The sequence below is a fragment of the Oryx dammah genome, unplaced genomic scaffold, assembly GCF_014754425.2.
Source record: "Oryx dammah isolate SB20612 unplaced genomic scaffold, SCBI_Odam_1.1 HiC_scaffold_27, whole genome shotgun sequence".
Taxonomy (NCBI): Eukaryota; Metazoa; Chordata; class Mammalia; order Artiodactyla; family Bovidae; genus Oryx; species Oryx dammah.
Window position 1 is genome coordinate 20,524,162 of NW_024070211.1, and position 24,011 is coordinate 20,548,172.

At 45.6% G+C, this 24,011-nt stretch overlaps 1 protein-coding gene across 2 annotated transcripts in view; it reads right to left on the minus strand.

Annotated features, from left to right (window-relative positions):
• Positions 1 to 4,746: 4,746 nt before the first annotated feature.
• RHBDD1 (rhomboid domain containing 1) overlaps positions 4,747 to 24,011 on the minus strand; it is a 133,315-nt gene continuing 114,050 nt past the window's right edge. For both annotated transcript variants that reach the window (XM_040228466.1, XM_040228465.1), the window contains exon 7: positions 4,747 to 5,823. In XM_040228466.1, coding sequence (XP_040084400.1) covers positions 5,711 to 5,823 — 113 coding nt within the window. In that variant the 3' untranslated portion in view covers positions 4,747 to 5,710. The remainder of the gene's footprint in view (positions 5,824 to 24,011) is intronic.

Genomic DNA, 24,011 nt, shown 5'->3' on the forward strand with positions numbered 1-24,011 from the left:
ATTCAATAAAGACTTTAAAAAAGTTCAAAAAAAAATCTTAAAAAAATTAAGATATATAACTACAAAGAGATATAAAGTGGAAGGTACTGTTACTGACAACCAGAGTAACTGGAAGTTAGGGGCCAGGAGGTATTTTTATCCTCATAGCACAGGGGTGGGTGCAGTGCAGATATTCAATAGCTGTTTTATGGAGCAACTGTTTTTAATTAGGAGGGAACTTCAGTGGTTATTTGGTCCAACTGGGCTTCCCAGATGACTCAGTGGTAAAAAAAAAAGTCTGCCTACAAATGCAGGAGATGCAGTTTTGGTCCCTTGTTTGGAAAATCCTCCGGAGGAGGAAATGATGACCCACTGCAGTAGTCTTGCCTGGGAAATCCATGGACAGAGGAGCCCGGCGGGATACAGTCCATGAGGTTGCAAAGAGTTGGACATGACTTAGCAACTGAGCATGCACAATTGTGTACTCACTTAATAGAGCAATAATGTTAGCAAATGAACCTTTCTGGAACACCTACTGTATGATAGGAACAGTATGAACCCTGTGGTATGAGCTCCCCTCAACCTCTCAGCTATCCTATCTTACAGATGAGGAAGATGAGGTTTAGAGAGGATAAATGACTCGCTCGGGGTCACACAGTCAACACCAGGAGAACTTGAACCCTGGTCCATCAATTGCTTAAGATTGTGCTTTACTCACTACACCATAGCCTCCCATACTACTGGTTTTATCACACAATTCTCTACCCAAGCAGCAATATGCATTATAAACAAATTCAGTGATTTCTGCTAGTCATGTTCTGGTTTTCCTTGATAAAGTCTAAATCGTATATTCCAAACTGCCAGTTCATCTGAAGATCCTGAATAAGATGTCAAAAATGCCATGGGGGGAAAAGCAGTGTGTACAGACACACAAACACACCTGCAAAGGAACAGTGGGCAGATCTGGTGGTATCCACAGGGGCTCCTTGGTAATGCCCTGTGAAGGTCCTGGAATCTTGAGTTTTGTGCTCTACATTGTAGCATTCATGACATGAAACCAGCTCAGGGCACGGGAGGATGGAGACCTCTCCCCACCATCTGTAAACCTTGGGGAAGGCCTGGATGTTTCTGCTTCTATGGGCAAAATACCCTGATGCTGGGAAAAATTGAGGGCAGGAGAAGGGGGCGACAGATGAGATGGTTGGATGGCATCACCAACTCAACGGACATGAGCTTGAGCAAACTCTGGGAGATAGTGGACAGGGAAGCCTGGTGTACTGCAGTCTAGGGGGTCGGAAAGAGTCGAACAGGACCGAGCAACTGAACAACTACATGGACAAAAGCTTCTTTCAAGTGATTCTTTCCTGTGACTCAAGAAAACAGACACACAGTCAACAGTATCAAGCAGCAACAGGCACCTCTTCTAATGGGTGCCACTGGTGATGTTATACATGAGCTTCTGTTTCACTCCACAGAAACTTTATTGGTTTTAACACTTCAGACATTGTATCAGGTACTATGAAGAGATGCACAGAAACACAAAGTCCTGCCTTTGTGAAGCTTACAATCCAGAGACCTCTCACTTCATGATAACTAGCAATTCTAAGTGGCTTGTGGAAACTGTGATGAACACCCTCCAAGGGCAGATCATTCTGGGGGCAGAACAGGGAGGATCTGGATGCACTGAGAGACAGGAATAGGCTACTGCATGGAAGCCACAGGGTCAGGAATGCTCGTGGCCTGGACAACGATGAGACCTGTTAGCAGTAGCACAGACTTCCTTAGGGAAAGTGAGGGTGAGGCTGAAAGGCTGGCTGGAGCCCCATGGTTGAGGCAAATGAGTTTGACCTTTATCCTTTGGCAATAGAGAAATGAGAAAAATGTACTGAGATGGTGAGTAGCATCACAAAAATAGATATTGGAAGATTAATGGGCAGTGCTATGTAGAATTGAGTGAAGACAAATTTTAAGTATTGAGTGGGGCAATGAACAGAGATTTTAAGCAGGGAGTCTGTGACTCTAAAAGACTGGGGCAAAGGCAGAAAGAAAATGATTACAGTAATCCATAGGAAGGGAAGGGAAGAGATGATAGGATTTTGTTTTTTAATGACTTGTTTTTGTTTAGTCACTCAATTGTGTCCGACTCTGCGACCCCATGGACTGCAGCCCGTCAAGCTTCCCTGTCCTTCACCATCTCCTGGAGTTTGCTCAAACTCATGTCTGTTGAGTTGGTGATGCCATCCAACCATCTCATTCTCTGTTGCCCCTTTCTCCTTTTGTCCTTAATCTTTCCCAGCATCAGGGTCTTTTCCAATGAGTCAGCTCTTTGCATCAGTTATTAATTGAATACAATTCTTTACTGACTCTTTCAAAAGAAACTAAGAAGAGGAAGGAGGCAGCCAGGTCTGCCACACCCTCTGGGTTTTATTGTCCTTTTCTGGTGATGGGTCTCAGTCTTTTAATCCCCCAGGTGGCTCAGTGGTAAAGAATTTGCCCACCAAAGCAGGAGACACTGATTCTGTCCCTGGGTTGGAAAGATCCCCCCTAGAGTAGGAAATGGAAACCCACTGCAATCTTCTTGACTGGAAAATTCCTTGGATAGAGGAACCTGGCGCATTACAGTTCATGGTCATATAGAGTCGGACACCTGAGCAACTCCGTTTACTCAGGTTATTAACTTCCTTCCCAAGCAGCAGAATGTGTGACGGATATGTATATTGGCTCCAATTCTACAAAAACCAGCCTTATACTGTCCAGGCCTCAACAACAGACAGCTTAAAAGGACAGAGGGGCTGTGAATGATCATGTACACCTTTGGAATCACAGGCACTAAATATATTCAAGGTCATAAAGAGGAAGCAATTTTAACTGGTTCCTCATCTTGAAAACCAAGGAAAGAGTCTGAATTAAGAGGTCTCCTAAGTTGACTGATCACAACCAAAGCATGGGAATGTTTAACAGACAACCAGGAAATCACTATTAAGCAAAGAAACCAAAATTTAAAACCAGCTCTAAATGCTTACTCCCTGAGAGATAATTAGTTGAATACACTGGTTTTTGTTTGCCTTTCTCAACCCTATTTCAGTTTTGTGGTGTAACTTTGGAGATTCCTTACTGTAGGAAGAAAAAATAAGATGGCTATTGAAAATAATAAGCACTGGTGACAAGCAAGCCTATTAACTGAGCAAAGTAATTATAATAATTTCCAAAACATCTTTATTATTGTGCTAACTGGTTTATATTTATAACTGAAATGACCTTTCCCACATCTGTGAAGTTTAGTGATAATCCACTCCATAAATAAGGTGTGCCTATTACAGTTACACCATTTGCAATCCAGTTCTGGTGTCTTTACATCTGACAAGTGAAACAGAGCAAGGAGCTACTATTACTAGACTTGACAGCCATAAAAAATATAATATATCTCCATATACAGTGGCTGGACTTTTACTGCACTGAAAAAACACTCTGGTGAGAAACCAACACTGAATAAGCCTCTATTGGGAGGCAGGGGCCAGCCTTTGGGTGATGCAGTGAGAGCGCTGGAAAGTGCGGAGTTAACAAGACCTCATTCCACAGCCATTCATGATCTGTGCTCCTGTGTAGAAGGCATGTCTTTCTATAGTTGTGTACAAGTAATCATAGAGCCAAACATAAATGTCAGAGTTACCCTTACAATTTGCTATCAGAAGACAGGGTGTAAGAATGAGGTTATTCCTAGTAGGGGGCTTTCCAGGTAGCGTTAGTGGAAAACAACCCACCTGCCAATACAGCAGACGTAAGAGGATCCCTGGGTTTGATCGCTGGGTTGGGAAGATCCCCTGCAGGAGGAAATGGCAAGCCACTGCAGTATTCTTGCCTGGAGAATCCCAGGGACAGAGGAGCCTGGTGGGCTACAGTCCATGGGGTTGCAAAGAGTCGGATACGACTGAACTGACTTAGCATGCACACGTCGCCAGCAGAGGTCATGGGAAACAAGTTCGAAGTTTGGGAGAAGAGGAATGACATTTGGCTTAAACATTTCAATTTTAAAATGTTTGAAGCTGCAAGACTCAGAGATACAATTCATACTATAAATGTGCTGCATGTCACTTTGTATCAGTCACAAATTAAGCTGAGGGGCTCAGGTAACATTGTTCCAGATGGCAGGTCAAAGTGCTCCCAGGTCTCACGTGGTCTGTTAGCTCATTTACATGCAGGTGACAAGGTCTCACCCAGGTCAGCTGAGATTAGGAACCAGGCACAAAACTGCATAGTTGGTATGCTCCAAATTTGTGAAATATACACAAAGACAGAAAAAGCAATATCCTTAAAATCTTAACCCTAGTGGAGACACAGGTGATTTTTAAATTGCACGTGTACTTTTTTGTATTTCTGTTTATATTGTAAATTTTATCAACAGAGCCACAATACTTATTCTTGAGTCCATTTTCCTGATTATATATTTCTTCATTTATTATTATATAAATCAGTTTCCCTACTGCAAAAGTGGTACACACATATACATATACACACACTTTAAAAAGAGAACAATATAAAATTGTGAAAAACAGAAAGTAAAAGCCTATGCACTCCACTTTCCTCAATAAGCTCTGTTAATATGTGGGTGCACTTCCTGCCAGATGTTGGCTTTATGCGTATACAAGGTATATATATTACTTTCATAATCAGGAAACTATATAAATGCTAGATAAAGCCATAGAGGAAGATCCTTTTCTGCTTCTAACTCTCTTTAAATATAAATATCTCAGTGACATAAGACATCAGTGATATTTGACCTTTTCCTTTTATTCATGAAACACAAGCACCAGGAAACACGTCTGAAGTGACTTGGGGTCTGTGTGTTGCGGAGTATCTTGGAGGGTGGCTGTTACAGTGGTCAATTAAAAGGCACTTTTTGTGAGAAAAAAAAAATACTTCCTCAGGAAGGATTTCTGTGTGACCGAGCTGCTGGTCACTCCTCTGCACGTGGCACCTGCTGCTGCTCTGCTGGTTAGTTCAATACAAGTCGCATCCTCAGGATGTGACATCGTCCCCGGAGAGGCTCTTGCGGCTGGGCTGTCGGTGCCACCGGCCGGGTTGTGGAGTGTGAAACTGCTTTCCCATCTGAGGTCTCACTTAAGCTTTTCCACTGACACATCCTGGGAAGGCAGAGGGGCATCAGAGAAAAGCAGGTTCACTGCAGACACCACTCAGACGTGGGGACCCCAGGAACCAAGGCGCCTGGGTGAGGGAGGCCAGGACGACATCCTGCAATGATGGCTACGTCCGGTGCCTGGAAAGTCACCATGGCAGTGTGCTAGGAGGATGAGGGATGGCTCCCCACTTCCTGCCAAGTCAGGCACTGAGCAGGAGGGGGGCCTGATCTTCTGGGCTGGTGAACACAAACCTCCGGGCAAAGGTCAGGGTCTTCAAAGACATAACAAGGCAAGGGCTCCACTGAGTCAGCAGTAAGAGACGCCCCCAGGTGGAGACGCCCCCAGGTGGAGACATCCGAGCTTCTGTCTGCAAGAGAACAAGGTCGGAAGTGCCATTCCCAGAGAGCTGGGGGCTGTCAAAAGAAGCCTGGTCTCAAGACGTCAACCAGCTCAAGACATCAACTGGACTCATGGTGGCCGAAGGATGACAGGCCCCTGGAAGTGTGGGCAACTGGGATGGTCATGTGCCCACTCTGCTTTTGTACAAAACTGAGGGTCTGGGGGTAACTACTGCACAACCAGACCGTGTTTGTTCACAAGGCTGGGTCGCCTCGCTGGCTATCAAATCTGTGCAGCCGCTGTCTCCTCATTTCTTCTTCTGGTGAGAGACGGAACCCATAGGCCGGGGAGCTGCTTCTGCGATTTCCTGAAGAGAGAAAGCACAAGGTAGAGTCAAGCACTGCCCTTGTTCTGACATTCACAGGGCTCTGCATCCCAGATTCCAAGGGCGGGGGAGAAGATGCCTTGGGTATTATCTTTAGCACGAAACAGAGACAAAACAAACATATTTCAGCTGCAGCTGTCAATATGACATTGCGACATCAAGTAAACGTTTTTAGTGAGGTCCAGTCCATGAAGCTAATTTGACTCATTCTCAAACTTCTTGACAATCCTCCCATTTCTATGTTGGTTTTTTTTCCCCCCTACCATGCTCCATAATTTGCATCATTTAATTTCCCTAATGTCTCAAAGGCTTAGTTTATCTTTTCTTAATGCCCAGAAATAACTTTGTGACTATCTGTAACGTCCTCACTGGATGTGCTCGGAGGTGTCTCCCGATGAGCCTGAGGGTCTCCCTTTCCCTCCCTCTAACCTGCTATTTCCTGAACCTCGCTAGCCAGTGGGAATCACACCTGCCTGAGACGCACAAGCACCCACAGGGCATCATGGCCCACAGAGCAGAGGCTGTGTTACCATAATGACCAGTATCGGGGCAGGCAGACAAAAATACAGGCATAATATGTGAAGATCATATGAAGGACCATGGAAGTCATTACTGAAAAGAGCTTCTTGGGGCTGCAAACAGACCAAGAAAATCATTTGCAATAATAGAAGCACTTCAGTTTACTGAATTAAAAACAAAAAACAATGGAAGATCCAGGCATTGTTGGGGGGGGGCAGGTAATAAAGGAATAACAACAGACAGTCTTTGATCTCAAGGAACCAGCAACCTAACTCTAATAAAAGAGCTTTAATGTCCACGATGAGACAACCATGCAGGGCATCACTGATGGATACAGACAAATAGATTCACTTTTAAGCACAGGGACCAAAAAGATTGTACTTTTTCTCTTCTGAGCCTCTGCTAACTCTGTGAGCTCACTTTGAAAGGCCTGCTCCCCTCACCTACATCCATCAAAAGTTCTATATGTTACAGCCAGACCACCACGCTCAACACTGCCCTCTGAGGTTCTCACACAACTGACTATGGAAGTCCTAGCCGAGCCACGAAGGGTGGGTGGTGGGCAAGGGGGCTGGAGCCACAAGGGAAAACCAGTGAACAGTTGATCCCTCCTGCTCACGCTCCGAGTGTCGGAGATGTTGGCAGGTAATATATCGACGTGGCGACTGTTAAACCTATGATGAAAAGATGATAGAGAAAGCAGTGTGAAACTAACAGTCAGTTTGCTGAGCTACAACTAGAATTTTAGCGGTCAGACAGAAATTTCTAAGAAGGCAGTTTTTGGTCCATGCTGTGATAGAGACCCCAAGACTCACCCATATGTGGTTCTCCTTTCCTTTTCAGACACGAGGGAATCACCCCTCCCAGACCTCCTGTAACATTTTCTGACTAGTCCACCCAAAAGTGAACGGGGTGGGCCAAGCCCGACACTCACTCCCACTGGGTAAACTCCACTTCGAGGTTTTTTGATCAGCGAAGTATCCGTCATTTTACCAATGTTCACCAAAGATGATGTTCAAACACAGAACATTTTTACCATAGAAATTCTATGAATCCTATAAAAGTTTTACTAGATACAGCTTTCGCCATATACATTTGTAGAGGGCTTTCTCTCTGTTTAAAGTGGTAAACGCTTTGAAATTACAGAGAAACTCATGAATCCAATTACCATTAGTTTATGGCTTCAAATTGCTTTACACAATGAGATCCAAATCCTGCTTTTCCTCTGACAGTTGTTTTTAACAAGTTCATCCTTAATTGCACTCATGAGCATGGGCCAGTGTGTGACAGCCCGTTCCAGCTGGGCAGGGAACTGGGAGGCCTGGGCTGTGGGCAGAGTCAGAAGTGAGCTCAACGTGGCATGTTGACTCTGGGCCACAGGGCGCAAGCCCACGGATGCTGAAAGATGCTCAGACGCCCAAAGAGACTCACAGTGTCCAAGAGAAAAAGCTGTTCCGCGAAGAGAGGAATTAGAGAGGACAGACTGTGAAGGCTGCAGGGGTCCAGCTCTCAAAGTGGGCAGCCCGCACAAAAGCTCTCTGGACCCCCGCTTGGGGCACTGGAGGAGAACCAGGGCTGAGCCAAGGGCAGATATACCATGTGCCCACGTAGAAAACTCACAGGGAGGAACAAATCATCAGGCCTTCATGAGAGCCTTGTAAGGTATCCTATTTCAATTAGTTTTTATTCCTAATTTCATGAAGCCAACCTTACAGAGGAGGAGACTGAGGCTCAAGGAGAGTTAGGGACAAACCTGAGGTCACGAAGCTAGCACGAGAGGAAGCAAAACTGGAACCCAGGTGTTCTGACTGCAGTTTGAGTTCTTCTCCCCTTTCCCACAATCCCATATCACTGTTCCTTCTAACACACCGAGTATGTTAAGCATCTCATCTTTTCCTTCTACCTTATCCTCCTCCCCAAACCCAGAGAGTCCCTTTCCTGTATGGATATGTGGGGAGCTCACTATTTGAAAAGAGAAAAAGAAGAACCAGCCTAAGTCCTCAACTTGATGGGACTCTGCTGTCATCACAGATGTGGCCACAAAGTTCCCACACAGAAGTGAAAGTGTTAGTCGCTCAGTTGTATCCAACTCTTTGCAACCACATGGGCTGTAGCATGCCAGGCATGGAATCCTCCTGGCAAGAATACTGGAGTGGGTAGCCATTCCTTTCTCCAGGGGATCTTCCCGACCCAGGTCTCCTGAATTGCAAGCAGATTCTTTACTGTCTGAACCACCACAAAGTTCCCACATTGGGTCCCCTTAAATTCTACTGACTGCTGGAGTGGTTGGGTTGTTTTTTAAGGATCCCTGGGAAGGCCTTGGGTATAGCAACCACGAAACAACAACGACGACAATGCCTGACTTGGATGTTTTCATGGATATTTTAAGTCCTTCAAACGCAGTGTTTCTGATTTATCAAAGCCACCCTATTGTCTGAAGAATGACTTAATCCTTTCATTTCAGGTTTTGAACTCCATTCTTCTTAATGCTGGTGGTTAATTTTCTTGGAAAGTTTTCAAGTCTAAATTAATCTGTGAAATTTTAAAGGCAATTGAGTATTTGCTATCCGTCGGCAACCCACCCATCCTATTCATCACATCTGTACTTTAGGTCAGTGCCTCTCAGCTGCTCTGCTCAGTCTCGGCTGAGCTCTCTTTTCCAAATCTACACTTTTTCATTTGTTTTCTAACCCATTTCTGTATTTTCCTCTTGTGTCATATGATCTATCACTTCTCTCTTTAGACTCCAGGATCCTCTGAAGCTATTTCTCAAAGGGTCTTAAGAAATGTGCTTTTAATATCTACTTACATTGATTACGTATGTACTAAGTCACTTCAGCTGTGTACAACCCTCTGCGACTCTATGGACTGCAGCCCATCAGACTCTTCTGTCCATAGAGTTCTCCAGGCAAGAACACTAGAGTGGATTGCCAGGCCCTCCTCCAGGGAATCTTCTCGACCCAGGGACTGAACCCACATCTCATTATGTCTCCTGCATTGCAGGCAGGTTTTTTACCATTAGGGCCACCCGGAAAGCCTGAGCACACAGAAAAAGATCCGAATGGGCCTCAGCTGGATGGTAAAAGAAAAAGAGGTCCCTGTGGGTGTACTGGAAATGGGAGATGTTTCCAGCCCTGGGTGCAGCTGCGGGGGACACCCCAGGGAAAACTTCATTCCATCAGGCTCTGGTTGGGTCACTTGTCAGGGGAGGCTGAGGAGCAAGGTGACTGCCAGGGTCATTGCTACAACTCTGGAGTTTGATGATTGGAATTAAATTGTGCCTCCTCCATGTATGGTTATATATCCTTGAGCAAGTAGGTTACCGTCCCTCAGCCTCAGTATTCTTATCTATAAAATGGGAATAGTAACAGTACTTCCTCTGTTGGGTTGTTGAGAGGATAAGAAGAGATGATGCATATAAAATCGTGAGTGCCAGGCATGCAGTTAGTGCCTGATGGCCGATGGACGCTGGGACTTTTAACTGTAACATCAGTGAGAATCACGGCTTAAATGTCTGCTTGTTACTATCATTGACTAAGGTAGATATGACATAAAATTACCAATGACTTCTTAAAAGATAAGAGCCCAGGACGTCTCTGGTGGTCCAGTGGTTGAGAATCTACCTGCCAATGCAGGGGACACAGGTTCGATTCCTGGTCCAGGAAGACCCACATGCCAGGAGCAACCCAGCCTGTGTGCCACAACTATTGAGTCTGTGTTCTAGAACCTATGTTCCGCAACAACAGAAGTCACTGCAGTGAGAAGACTGTGCACTGCAACTAAAGAGTAGCCCCTGCTCGCCACAGCTAGAGAAAGCCTGTGTGCAGTCACGCAGACCCAGTGCAGTCAAAATAAATAAATACAATTTTTTAAAATAGATAGAGCCTAATTCTGTTTGAGGGACAACTGGGAGTGTTTTGTACAAAGGTGGGGTCACTACTTATTAAATATTTGCCCTCCAAGAAACAGATCCAAAAGGGTAATTTGTGACCCCCACTTTTGTAACCAGAAGGAGCCTTAAGGCTTTGGGAAAGCTGGCGACCTTCTTTTCTTTGCTGAGTAAAACCATGCATTGAACGTTTACAGACTTGGGCGAAATGGCCTTGCTCTGATGAACTTGGTACAGAATATTAGTATTTATGAGCCTTGCTTCTGTGTTCCTGTAAATGGAGGTCAGCCCTCAATTTTACTGAAAGAAAGAGTGAGCATGCTTCAAAGAACCTCAGGAACAGTGCCTGGTTTAAGAAGATTTAGCTCAATTATGGCACCAATGGTGAGATCATAAGATTTATTGACTTGTGGTCCTTGATGGAAAAATTTTCAGTTCTCTACGGTTATGTATAATGCAGTAACCTCTGCGTTTTACATCTGAGGGAGGAGAAGCAATTCCATCCACATAAGAATTGCTAAAAAGAATGCTGTGAGTTGATGGCCCTTTTCCCTACTGTTCACCATCCCTGTAAACAGAGATGCTTAATTTGCTGGTATTCATAGATGCTGCCATGATCTGATGAGCTCTCTAGGCCATTCAGTGAAATTATTCTAAAATGAAGTCACAGGATGGCGTATCTTTCCCTTAAATCAGGGACCCATGGAGGCAATCACTTAAAAATTTTTTTTAAATCAAGAAACCTCTAAATGTTCTTTTCCTTTGTCAAATGAGGGCAGTAGCATGGGACCCATAGTCTCTCTTTCAAAAATGTTACTTGATTAGAATTCCATGAATTCTAAAGCTTACAAAATGCTTTCTGATAGCACAGTTGCTAAATCATTTACTAGGACCAAAAAGGCCTGGAAGAAATCCCAAGTGCAACAATTAGCAAGATATTCTTTGAAAGTGGGAGGTGCCCAATGACAATAAGACCACTCTATTGTTTGAGTCACTAATTACAATGACCTATGTATCTATCCATTTCTAAAAAGAGTTCAAAATCACTTTAAGTCTCATAATTTTCATACAGATGGAAGTTTCATTATGGTTTATAGTAAATGTAACAGTTATTAACAGGTGTGACTTGAGAGAGAAAAATTCACATTTCTACTCCTCAACCAATGAGTTGAAAAAGTAAAGACTCTGAAGCTGGGAAAGACTGAAGGCAAAAGGAGAAGGGGGATGCAGAGGATTAGATAGTATCATTGACTCAGTAGGCATGGATGTGAACAAATTCCAGGAAATAGTGAAGAACAGGGGAGACTGGCATGCTCAGTCCATGGGCTGCAAAAAATCAAAAATAACTTAGTGACTAAACAACAACAAAAACCAATCAAGTAACAGGAGTAGGATTTCCTTAGTTCTGAGACAGTACCTGGAATCCCAAAATGGGCAGCTTTGAATGGAAATCAACTCAGTTACTACTTTCCCTGTTGTACTTCTCTGCCTGTTCTAGTTGGCTAATTTGGGGGACCTTAACTGGTCACAACTGACTTAAAATCAACAGGCTATATATAATTCAGTCAGTAGTTTGAGAAATCCAAAATACTGGGTGTACTCTGTCAGATCCAGAGTTATTTGCAATACAGACAATGCACTGTCTGAGCTCTGAAACAAAAAGAGAAAGTCCAGGACTTCCCTAGTGGTCCAGAGGTTAAGACTCCAGGTTGCAATGCAGAGGGTACGGGCTCAATCCCTGGTCAGAGAACTAAGATCCCACACGTGTGCTAAGCCGCTTCAGTTGTGTCTGACTCTTTGCGACCCCATCTACTACAGCCCTCCAGGTTCCTCTCTCCATGGAATTCTCCAGGCCAGAATACTAGAGTGGGTTGCCATGCCCTTCTCCAGGGGATCTTTCTGATGCAGAGGTCAAATTCTCATCTCTTGTAGCTCCTGCACTGCAGGCAGATTCTTTACCATTGAGCCACCACATGCCATGCGGCAGGAAAAAAAAAAAGAAAAAGAGAAAGAAAGTCCAGGGGGAGATAATGTTTTCTGGGCAATTGCTACAGGCTTTCCCTACTTACTTTCCCCGCTTTTGAAAAAGTGTACAACTTGATTACTTTTCATGAAAGGAACATATGGGAGCAACATCCAGACCAAAACACAAGAGTATTTCTAGCACTCACAAGCCTCCATGTGCTCCCTCTCAGCAGTGGTCCACGGACTTCTCACAGCAGAGATTTGTTTTATTTATTTTTGTCCAGAAGTGGATTCATACAATATGTACACTTTGTGGGTAGCTTCATTTTACATTATGTTTATGAGATTCACCATATTGCTTTATGTAGTTTTTATTCTACTTATTCTTTGAGTAGAAGTTCATCTGTTTTACAGATAGAAAAATTGAGGCTTAAAGATTTTAAGGAACTTGCCATGGCCACACGGTTTGGTCAGGAACTGAGTCCAAAGTCAAATTCATGTTTATTTCCACTCTGCTCCAGACATGCAGTGTGTCAGTTGTCTTCCTTAATTCTGAAACCACACTCTGTAAACCTGAACAATACTATTGCTTTTACACTTGATTTGGAGGCAGGGTCTGTTTAGAATGCAGCTGGAAAATGTTACCTTCTGCTGTAGATAAGCCTCACTGCAAACAGCAAGATTTTCTGGATAACAAAGTAACTAGAATTAGGATCTCCCTTGACAAGGTTTTAGGCAAGAGGTCCAGTTGTGTATGTCAGCCTTGGTAATTAACTACATCATGTATTTTCTAAACAGAGAACAGCCTCTAAGTTCTTACAAAATAATTCTCAATAGGCTGGAGGAGCAGCAAAGAGACAGGCTGAAGACTTCCCTGGTGGTCCAGTGGTTAAGACTCTGCTCCTTATGCAGCGGACCTGGGTTCAATCCCTGGTCAGGGAACCAGATCCTGCATGCCACAAGACCCAGTGCAGCCAAATAAAATTTTAAAAGAAGAGAGATAGAGAGGGAGGTTGAGGAGCAAAGTGTCTCCCATTAGGAACCACTGTAACATGAGGTATGTATTTCTTTAAACAAATAGATGTAGATTTTCATACTAAACGGATTTTCCATTTTTTAAATCAACCTGTCTGTAATCCTTTCACAATTCTGTCATCATCTTAACATTTATTAAGAGGGATTTTAATGAAATTAGGAATGATCTTCAAGCATCTTATATATATTTATACATAAAATCCCTTTAGTAAAAATCTCTGGTATTAAAATCTATACAATGATTTATATACATTTAATATATAAATGTTTCAAATTTTAGCATGTTTCCAATTCTCTTTGATCTAAAACAGAATGCTCACCAATCCAAAGGTGCCTCAGATGGAGTTTACTCAGTGACTTCAGCTGATTCTGCAAACTGAGGTTAACTGTCTCCAGGAATATCTTTCCCAGTTCCATACACTCTGGGACTGCATCTTTTATTTTTTAAATTCAAAATCACCTAAGAATACCCACTGGACAATTATGAGAAAATTCGTGGAAAACTAGATGCAGGCCTCCCTTTGCTCCCATATCCTCATTGCCCAGTACCACGAGGTCCCACGTGCCCGGCTGGGATGGCAGAGAGAAACCGGACATGAGCTCTGTCTGAAGGCACAGATTGGAGAACATACTTCACAACAGAAAAAAAGAAAGTAGAATAAGGAAGTCTTTTTGTGGGCAGAGTTCTGATAAAAAAAAAATACACACACACACGTACACATACATATACATGAGTATAGACAATGCTAGATAAAAGATGAAGGCCTTTCAGAAAGATAAAATCCCACACTCTTCTCTGAAGCTGCAAGACCAACATGCCTGACTCGCCCAGGAGGGGCGGCTGCAGCCTCTCTGGATGTTTTTGATGGAGATCCCACACCTGCCCGCAAACAGGGCCCTAGCAGGATCTCAAAGTGGGGGGCCGCTGCCCGGCATCTCCTGCCTGGCCTGCATCTTCGTTGCCTGCAGGGAATCCAGAGGGCCAAACGGCTACCTATTAAAGTCTCTGGCTCTTCTCCTCTGTCAGCTCTGACTTCTCATCTTTATCTCACAGACAGAGGCGGCCTTCCACTGTCTTCACTGCCTGGACTTTCTGCTGAAGTTAAGACGGGCCACAGTGGGGAAGGACAAGCAGGATGGGACTTCTAGTGGCTCCTGGAGCCTGGATCCCACACCTCCTTTTGTTTATCGATCATGGGGTTATCTTTGAGTAAATTTTTTTTTAAATTTAATTTTTACGTTTGGTCGTGTTAGATCTTTGTTGCTGCGTGGGCTTTCCTTTGGTTGTGGCAGGCAAGCAGGGGCTACTCTCTAGTTGTGGTGGCTTCTCCCGTCACAGAGGACAGGCTCTAGGGCACGCAGGCTTCAGTAGTTATGCCACTCAGGCTTAGCTGCTCCACGACACATGGGATCTGCCTGAATCAGGGGGCAAACCCATGTATCCTGCATTGGCAGGCAGATTCTTTTATCACTGAGCCATCAGGGAAGGCCTGAGCAACTTATAATTTGATTATTTTTTAAAAGGAGAGGGAAATGGGTATGAGATTATTTAAACCATAATCAATTGAGCTCAAAAAGATATTAAATAGCCTCCTCTCGAGACACACAGGGTTCTGGTCGGGCAGCTCACCACCTGCTAGGGCATCATCATAAAAGAATTCAGCTGTGACTGAATTTTCCCCTTGCAAGCCTTTTAGTAGCCCTGTGCTATGAGCACAGTCTCCATAGAAAGCAAGCAGCTGGCCAATGGAGACAGGAGTCAGAGCCCTTCAGTAGCTCAAATGCAAGAGGTCGGGACAAAGCTAGACTGTCTTGGAGAATCTACGAATAGGACAGTTGCCTGGTTTTCTGCAAAGATTCTTTAAGTTTAGTGTGCACAATAATGAAGAACTTGTTAAAAATGCAGAGTTACTAGATCCTAAGGGCAGAGATTCTTTGCATTAAGTGGTTGGGGCCCAGGAAGCTATATTTTAATGAAAACCCACCCAGGTGTTTCTCCTGTAGACAGTGTATCAAATGACTGAGAATCACTGGGGAAAAGAACACACGTCTTTATAGGTGGGCTTGCATCTGCCTCCACCAGAATTTTGGACAATTCACTTCTCTCCAGGGTCTCAGGCTCCTGTCTGCACAATGAGGGAGCTGGACTGGACATTTTAGACCTCCACACAGAGACGTAAGATCCCACCCAATGAGGCATCAGGGTTGGCTGGCCAAAGAGGGCAGAGTGGGCCATGCCAGCCACCCGCCTCCTCCACGGCTGGTGGTCTGGGCAGCTACTCTGCCTGCCTGTCAGCCAGCCTGGCCCTGACTGCTGACAGCTGGACTGAGATTTGGCCAGGCTGTGCTCCTTGCAAACTTCCTCCAACTCATCTGATCTAACTCAGTGTCCCTCCCCACCCCCTGATATTTTAATTTTTAATAAACTTTTTATTTGGGAATAGTTTTTAGATTTAAAAACGTCTCCAAGGTAATACAGCCAAACATATTACCACGGTCTAGTTGTCAAGACCAGCCATTTACAGGGATGAGCATGTTACTGTTAACTGAATTCCACACTTGCCTTGGATCTCACTTGTTTTTCCGCTCATTTCCTTTCTCTGTTCCAGGGTCCAACACTCCATTTAGTTGTCAGGTCTCCTTAGTTTCTTCCTGCTGGTGGTACTGTCTCAGTCTTTTCTTATTTCCCGTGACCTTGACAGTTCTGAGGAGTACTAGCCTATAGAATGTGCCCCCATTTGGTTTGACTGATGCTGTTCCTCATCATTAGACTGGGGTTAGGGTTTTGGATAGAATACCAGAGAGGAGAAGCGCCCTTCCCATCACTCCATGCCAATCATATGACTTACCACTGGTGATGTCACCTTGAGCCCTGGGTGAGGAATAAAGCTTTTTTTTTTTTTAAAGTTTCCTTTTCCCCCCCTTTTTGGTTGTGCTGGGTGCTATGTGTGTGCTTTCTCTAGGAGAGGTGAGCAGGAGCTACTCTTCCTTGTGGTGCATGGACTTTGCATTGCAGTGGCTTCTCTTGCTGAAAGTACAAGCTCTAAAGTGCAGGCTTAGTAGTTGTGGGGCACAGGCTTTAGTTGCTTCATGGCATGTGGAATCCTCCCAGACCAGGGATCGAACCTGTGTCCCCTGCACTGGCAGGCAGATTCCTATCCACTGTTACCCACTAGGCCACCAGGGAAATCCAGGAATAAAGCCTTGACTCTCTCCACCAAGAGTTACCAATACAGAAGTGGGTACCTAAAGTTGGCTTCGTCACTTTCTCTGTTCGAGGATGAGCAGGATAGGGTGGGGTCATCCCTGACCTTCGCTGGCTCAGGTCCCTGAATTCCAGATTCTCTAACAGAGATGTGAGTGTATGAATCATCAGGAGAGCTCTTTGAGAGTTTCCGATTCAGTAGGCTTGGCACAGAGCCCAGGCCACTGTATTTTTAATGAGCTCCCAGGTGACTCTGAGCTACGCTAGCTTTTGAGAATCCCTGAGCTACAGCTCAGAATTTTTTTTTTTCAACTGAAAATATCCACCCCGGGTTTCAGGCCAGTATTCATACTTGCCAGCAGGTGGAGTGAGAGGCCTATGCCTCTGAATCTGCTGCAGAAAACTAGGACAAATTCCAGTCAACAAAGCATTCCGCATAGTAAGCAGAATTAGGGTTATTTTGAAACAGATGGGCTCTCACAGAAGCTGCTGCACTGAATATTATGGAGTTGCTTATTGTCTAGATGGCCTGAAACCCAGGGATTACTGGCCAGCGTCTAGCAGTTTCTATGTCATATCAGATTTCTTCCAGGGCAAAGGAGACTGACAAGGCCCTGGGAGAGATACAGATGTGGTTATGGGTGTGGATGTGGATGTAGATATTTTAACCAGCTCTAAACTCAGAATTTACCCTTGCTATGGTGCATACTGCCTTCCATGGCTGCATGCTTCTTCCTGGAAATGACTGGTATCATTCTAACTCCAAATGAGAAGAGAGAAATAGATACAATCCATGATAATCAGACAACGAATCCTGGGTGCAGCAGTCCTAAAAATGCTTTAGATTACACCTAATCAAAGTGGCTCTGCTTCCTGGTTTACATTTACCGAGACCCTCACTTACATGTGCCCCGACCCTCTATCCTCCTGCCCTACTCCTTGCGCTGACGACCCCAGGGACCTTGCTACCCCAGGGAGGAAGCAAGGTCAAGGAGGGCCATGGAACGCCCTTGTTCACTGTGCCTGATGCAGTGGTTCAAAGCATGCAGGACCAGGGTGTTACAAATGGAGTATTTGTGAGTCCTGGAAATCTTCAAAGGCCTTTAGCACCTCCAGGTTCCCCCCTGGAGAAAGTTTTCCTTAACTAATTCCTTAGCCTGTGATCCTGGACACTCAGCTGCTGCTGTCCTGGCCAGCCCGGGCTCAGAGAGGCCCTGAGGGTGTCTTGAAAGGTGGCAGCTTGGTAACTGGTAGTTCAGAACAGGTCTGAACTATCTCTGCTGCTGGGCAGACCCTCGACCATCTGACGGATGCATGGATGTGCTTCCTACTGGGTGAGGCCTTGCTTTAAGTGGTGGGCTCATAACTGCCTGGGACAGTGGCTCCCTCCCCAAAAAGGATAAAACCCCAGTCGACAGCGGCCCCTCTGTCACACACAGGGCCAGGTCCTCCACTCAGAAAACAACAAAATCCCCAGTACGCTTACCCTTTGCCCAGACTCCAGACAGAGGCTGAGAGCAGAAGCACAGCTGATGATACTTAGACCTGTTTCAATTTCTTCTCATTTCCTTCAACTTGAGCTTGGAATCAATATCTGGCTTTTTAAGCAAAGTCCCAAGGTAATGTTTTCACTGACTTTTAAAATCACAGACCACGTGGGAGCCGTATTTCCCTCAGAAACCTCAGTGCTTTTAAAAACCTGATCACAATGTTGCGTTAGTTTCTGTCATACAACAATGCGAATCAGCCATAATTATACATTTATCCATGCCCTCTGTCTTGACTCGCCCTCCCCTCCCCAGCCCCACCTCTCTAGGTCATCACAGAGCACCGGACTGGGCTCCGTGTGTTTCACAGCTTCTCACCAGCCATCTATTTTACATGCTATATGTACCTATGCTGGCGCTACTTTCTCCGTTCGTCCGGCTCCCTCCCTCCCTCCCTCTATTCACAAATCCATTTTCTACATCTGCGTCTCTGTTCCTTCCCTGCAAATATGTTTATCAATACCATTATTCCATATACATACATTAATAAACGATATTTGTTTTTCTCTTTCTGATTTACTTTACTCTCTATAACAGGCTCTGGCTTCATTCACCTCACTAGAACTGACTCAAATAATAATCTTCTGAAAATACCTTTTAACCTTTGGGCATAAAAAAATACTGTTCATAGGGTTCTCGAGGCAAGAATCCTGAAGTGGTTTGTCATTTCCTTCTCCAGTGGACCACGTTTTGTCAGAACTCTCCGCCATGACCCGTCCGTCTTGGGTGGTCCTACATGGCATGGCTCATAGTTTCACTGAGTTAGATAAGGCTATGACCCATGTGATCAGTAAAGAAAGCTGAGCACCAAAGAACTGATGCTTTTGAACTGTGGTGTTGGAGAAGACTCTTGAGAGTCCCTTGGATTGCAAGGAGATCCAACCAGTCAATCCTAAAGGAAATCAGTCCTGAATATTCATCGGAAGGACTGATGCCGAAGCTCTAATACTTTGGTCACCTGATGTGAATAGCTGATTCATTAGAAAAGACCCTGATACTGAGAAAGACTGAAGGCAGGAGAAGGGGATGACAGAGGATGAGATGGTTGGATGGCATCACCGACTCAATGGACATGAGTGTAAGCAAACTCCAGGAGATGGTGAAGGACAGGGAAGCCTGGCATGATGCAGTTCATGGGGTCACAAAGAGTTGGACACGACTGAACAAGTGAACAACAACAAATAAAAAAAATATATAAGTAAAGATCACCCCAAGAAATCAAAGAATAAAAGAAAGTAAAAAGATGGGAGGTCAACAGGAGAACTTCGGAAAGGGAAAAAGAAACTTTAATCAGCAACTTCTGCTAAGAGCAAGCACTCAGGGGTCACGTCCAGATCACACTGGACAACCACTGCTGGGTCACCGTGTGTCAGGAGAAGTGAGCGTGTGGGGCCTGGGAGGGAAGGGACAGCTTCCCTATCCCAGCTGTTGGGACAGCTGGCCCCAGGCTTGGTGGCAAGACTGACTGGCAGCAAATAAGATGAAACATCTAACAGGTCCTACATCCACCCACTGCTTCCATGTCACCATCCTGCAGAGCACATGCATCAAAGCTCTAGAGATTAGACACTGGGTCTAGAACAGTCACTTCCAGACTTGCACATGGGTGAGCATGGCGAGAGGCAGGTTCTAAGTTTTAACGTGATCAAGGAATCTGCTCTTTTCGCAAGCACCCCAAGTGAGTCTGATGCTACCGGGCCCCACTTTGAGAAACTTGGGTCAGAAGGATGCTGTGTTATATTCTGGGGTTTTGTTTGGTTGTGACCATCAGCACTGGCATGATGCCACTTGATATTGTACACATTGTCTTCTCTCACGTCTTCCCTGGGGCTTCCCTGATAGCTCAGTTGGTAAAGAATCCGCTCTGGTGGTTTCCCAGGATGTGCTGTGCTTAGTCCTGGAGGAGATGGATTTTAAACATAAGACACCAAGGCAACCCTGTTCTCCTGAAGAATATACCAAATATGATCACAGTGTTGCCCTGGTGAGTCTATTAATTACAACGTGAGAGTGGGTGACACTGGCCGCTCAGCCAGTCCTAGGTACAAAGCCACTCACCTCTGAATCCCAGGTGCCTGGGACACTGTGGGTGCATCATAAATGTTTGCTGAATGTTTGCTGAATGAACCAAAACAACAACTAACATCACAGCAGGGCTGGGCAGAGAGGAGGCTGGGGACCACAGGGCCAGATCAGGCCCTTGGGGCTAGAGGACCCTGAGAGATACAGGTAAATGGTAGCAGCTAGGAAATTTCAAGGCCCGAGAATCTTGGTTTCTCGCCTCTGCCAACAACCAGCTTCCAAACCCTGAGCTATAAATGGGTGAGAAAAGGCGAGAGGAGGCTTCGGAACACAATTCATCTATTTGTTTCCCTTAACCAATGCATGGAGGCCATCTAGGCTCCAGGGTTCCACTACATTAGAGGCCTTCAGTACCTGGATGCAGGCTGAGATATGAGATGTGATATGTATATCCATGATGAATGCTATCACAAAGACTGTAAAAAGTCAAATTATTTCCACTTTTCAAATAAACCTGATTTAACTACACGTTAGGGGTTGGGGGCTGGAGGAGAAGGGGACGACAGAGGATGAGATGGCATCACCGACACTCGATGCACATGTTTGGGTGAACTCTGGGAGTTGGTGATGGACAGGGAGGCCTGGCATGCTGTGATTCATGGGGTCGCAAAGAGTTGGACACGACTGAGCGACTGAACTGAACTGAATTGACTGAAGTGCATAACTACATGTCAAGAGACATCAGTATCAATGCACAATTACAGAAATGATCCCTGACCTAGGAAATGGTCCCCAAGATGCTGAGCAGTCAAGAACACTGTGGTTCAAAGCTCTCACAAGAACTGGAGGCTGCTGGCCAGCTTCTTTTGCAGGTGGAAACAGAGGAAGACAAGAAGTTCGGGGAAAAGCCTGCAATGAGAGTGCATCACAGCTGGTCTCAAAGGGGCCTGGCTGGCAGGGTGAGATGGGGTGGGCATCGAGAGACTCGCCAGCCCAAGCCCACGAGGACACAGCAATGCAAGGGCCTTGGTAGATGCACTTGCTGGGTTAAAAAAGGGCAGAGGCCGAGAGGAAAAGTAACTGGAAGAGGAACAACATCCGTGTCAACGGTCTGAGCCCCGTGATTTCTGAATGGTTGGTGGGTTAGAAAACCAGGGTGGGCTCCTTGGCAAAGGCCTAGATAACCGGGGAGGTGAAGATGACCACATAAATCTTTAGAGTGGACAAGCTCTGTGAGCCAAGTGGCAGGGACGGGCTTGTGCACAAACACCAACAGGCGTGAGCCTTGCTCTCTGCACCAGGAGCTGAGAAATGCTTCCTCTGGGTCAGAGCTGGCCCCGAACTGGGACGGTGGTAAACTTCCATGACGCGATAAACTACCCCAGAGGCAGGACCGCCATCTTAAAATCTTGCTTGTTTTTTTTGTGTTTGACGGTATTTAACCTGAGCTGCACTGCTGTTTTTTGTGTTCTGTTAGGTCTGACTAACTCGCCCCACCCGTACCAAGTTCTGATCCATTAAAGAAAGAGCGTGTATGTGTGTGTGCATGCTTGTGTGTGGGCACGAGTATGTGTGTTAACAGACATGCCTTGTGACTGAAATGTCTCCAATAAACAAGCCCTCCCAGTCTGAGGAGGAGCCAGGGGCTTTCTCAGACTGTGGGCACATCTTCGAAATAGCCTGCCTCTAACTAACCTAGAATTGTTCAGAAACGATTCTGAAATGGCCTGTGCTATGGAGACTCAGTAACAAAAAGCAAATTCCTGCTGTGCCAAGTTGCTTCAGTCGTGTCCGACTCTGTTCGACCCCATGGACTGTAGCTCATTAGGCTCTCCTGTCCATGGGATTCTCCAGGCAAGAATACTGGCGTGCCATTTCCTAACCTTCTTCTTATGCGTCTGTCAAACAATTTATAGTAAAAGCAAACTTATGAACAGAAAGGGAGACCTCAGTACGAAATTTCTTGAACTTTAAATTCCAAGTTAGGAAGCTAGTGAAGCTTATTTCGGATAACATGAATTTAGGTAAGTGGGGAGGAAAATGTTGCTCTCTTGAGCATCTTTGGGAATATCTAAGTGTGTGCCGTGACCAAAGAAAAGGCAAGTACTGAAAGGCCTACCTATAGTTTTAAGAAAGAAGCTTTAAAGACTGTGTCACAGGTGGAAAGGAGATTCTATGTGAGGCGCAGCCAGCACATCTTAAAATTATGGATTTTCAGAGTGAGATTGAGGAGGACCTGGGATAGTGGCATTCTGTCTGCATTTCAGAGCCGGGAAACTGAAGCCCAGAGAGGGTGACTGGGTCTCCTGCTTTGCACAGCTTGGGGGGGGGGGGGCAAGAATCAGATGCTGCGTTTCTCCGGGCTCTGGTCCTGTCACCAGGCTTCATTGTTTTCTCTTTTGGCTATTTCATCCTGAAGAATCCAACCCCCCTTTCAAGTCTGGAGTGGACATCGGAGTTTATGAGAGCCCTCCGGCACCCGGCTCCGGTGGAAGGACATGCGTTCTGGTGCCAGACAGAGCTGCCTTTGAATACTGGCTCTGCCCCTTCCTCTGGGCCCTCGGAGAAGTCACTTTCCTCATTGCCCCTCAGGTTTCTTGTCTGTGTAATGCAGAAACCTACCTAGAGATGTGCTCGAAATGGAAGGGAGTAAAGGATGCCAGCGCCTGGCGCAAAGCATTGGAGGGTCAAGGTCTTCTGCTATTACACTGATGACTTTCTGCAAGCTGCCCCACCCGGGAATGTTCCTGCCATCCACTCAGTTAGTCACACATGCTCAGACCCCAGTGGTCCTGGAAGTTGCCCCTCACTCACCTGCCCCCTTCAGCCCATCACCAAATCCTGTCATTGTCACCTGAACATTCCTCTGACTCGCCCCTTCCCCAGCACCTGCCCCATCACCAGCCCTGAGTCACCTGCTTCGGGAGCCTGGGTGGTGCCTGAGCCCTGAGACGGCACCTGCGCTCTGGTCTTCCAACCAGCCATCCTCCACAGGGGAGCTGGAACGCTTTCCAAAAACATGCATCTCATCAACTTTATCCTCGGTCTAAAGCCCTCTAGGAGTTTCCTTTCATCCAAGAACAAAGATCAAGCTCTGTAGCCAGTCCAGTAGGCCTGCTCTCCCTCAGCACTGACTCCCAGGGATGTTCTCTGACTCCCCCAGCTCTCAGGCAAGTGGCCGTGCCCCACTTTGTTCTGCACTCTTCCAGGATCACGTCCCCTTTCTCCAAAGCACACAATGCCACGGTTAGTAGTTTCTAGCAAATTACAGGATTCTGGGGATCTCAGTCTAGTACATCCTAAGGTGGTGAGCTTTGTGGGGTGAGCACTGAGGCTTTGTGTTCATATTCTCCCCTCCGGGATGAATAAATAAAGGAACCAGCAGGAACGGGAGGGAGAAAGATGTGGAGGAGTTTAACCACTGTCCTCATTTTACATCGAGACTGAGGCTCGAGCGTGGTGTGTTGACTTCCCGAGGTCGAGATCCCCAGGGGCCAGACCAAAGAGCAGTGGTCCCCATGCTCCCCCCAACCACGCTGCTTCAGAAACCACCACCCACATCTCTCTTCACATTAGCTGGTAGCTCAGCCAAAAAAAAAAATTGTGGGTTCTTTTTTAAAGCTGGGGGACTATGAGGACACAGGGGTGTGTATTAGTCGTTCAGTCGTGTCCGATTCTCTGTGACCCCATGGGCTGTAGCCCTTCAGGCTCCTCTGTCCATGGGATTTTTCAGGCAAGAATACTGGAATGGGTTGCCATTCCCTTCTCCAAGGGATCTTCCCAACCCAGGTCTCCTGCATTGCAGGCAGATTCCTTACCATTTGAGCCAACAGGGAAGCCTATTGCTCAGTCATGTCCGACTCTTTGTGACCCCATGGACTACAGACTGTAATTGTCATGTGGATAAAAAAAAAAAATTGAGAGTTCATAAGGGAGAGATTTTTGAGTTAAAAAAAAAAGACCATGAAAATGCACAAAATTTATTGCT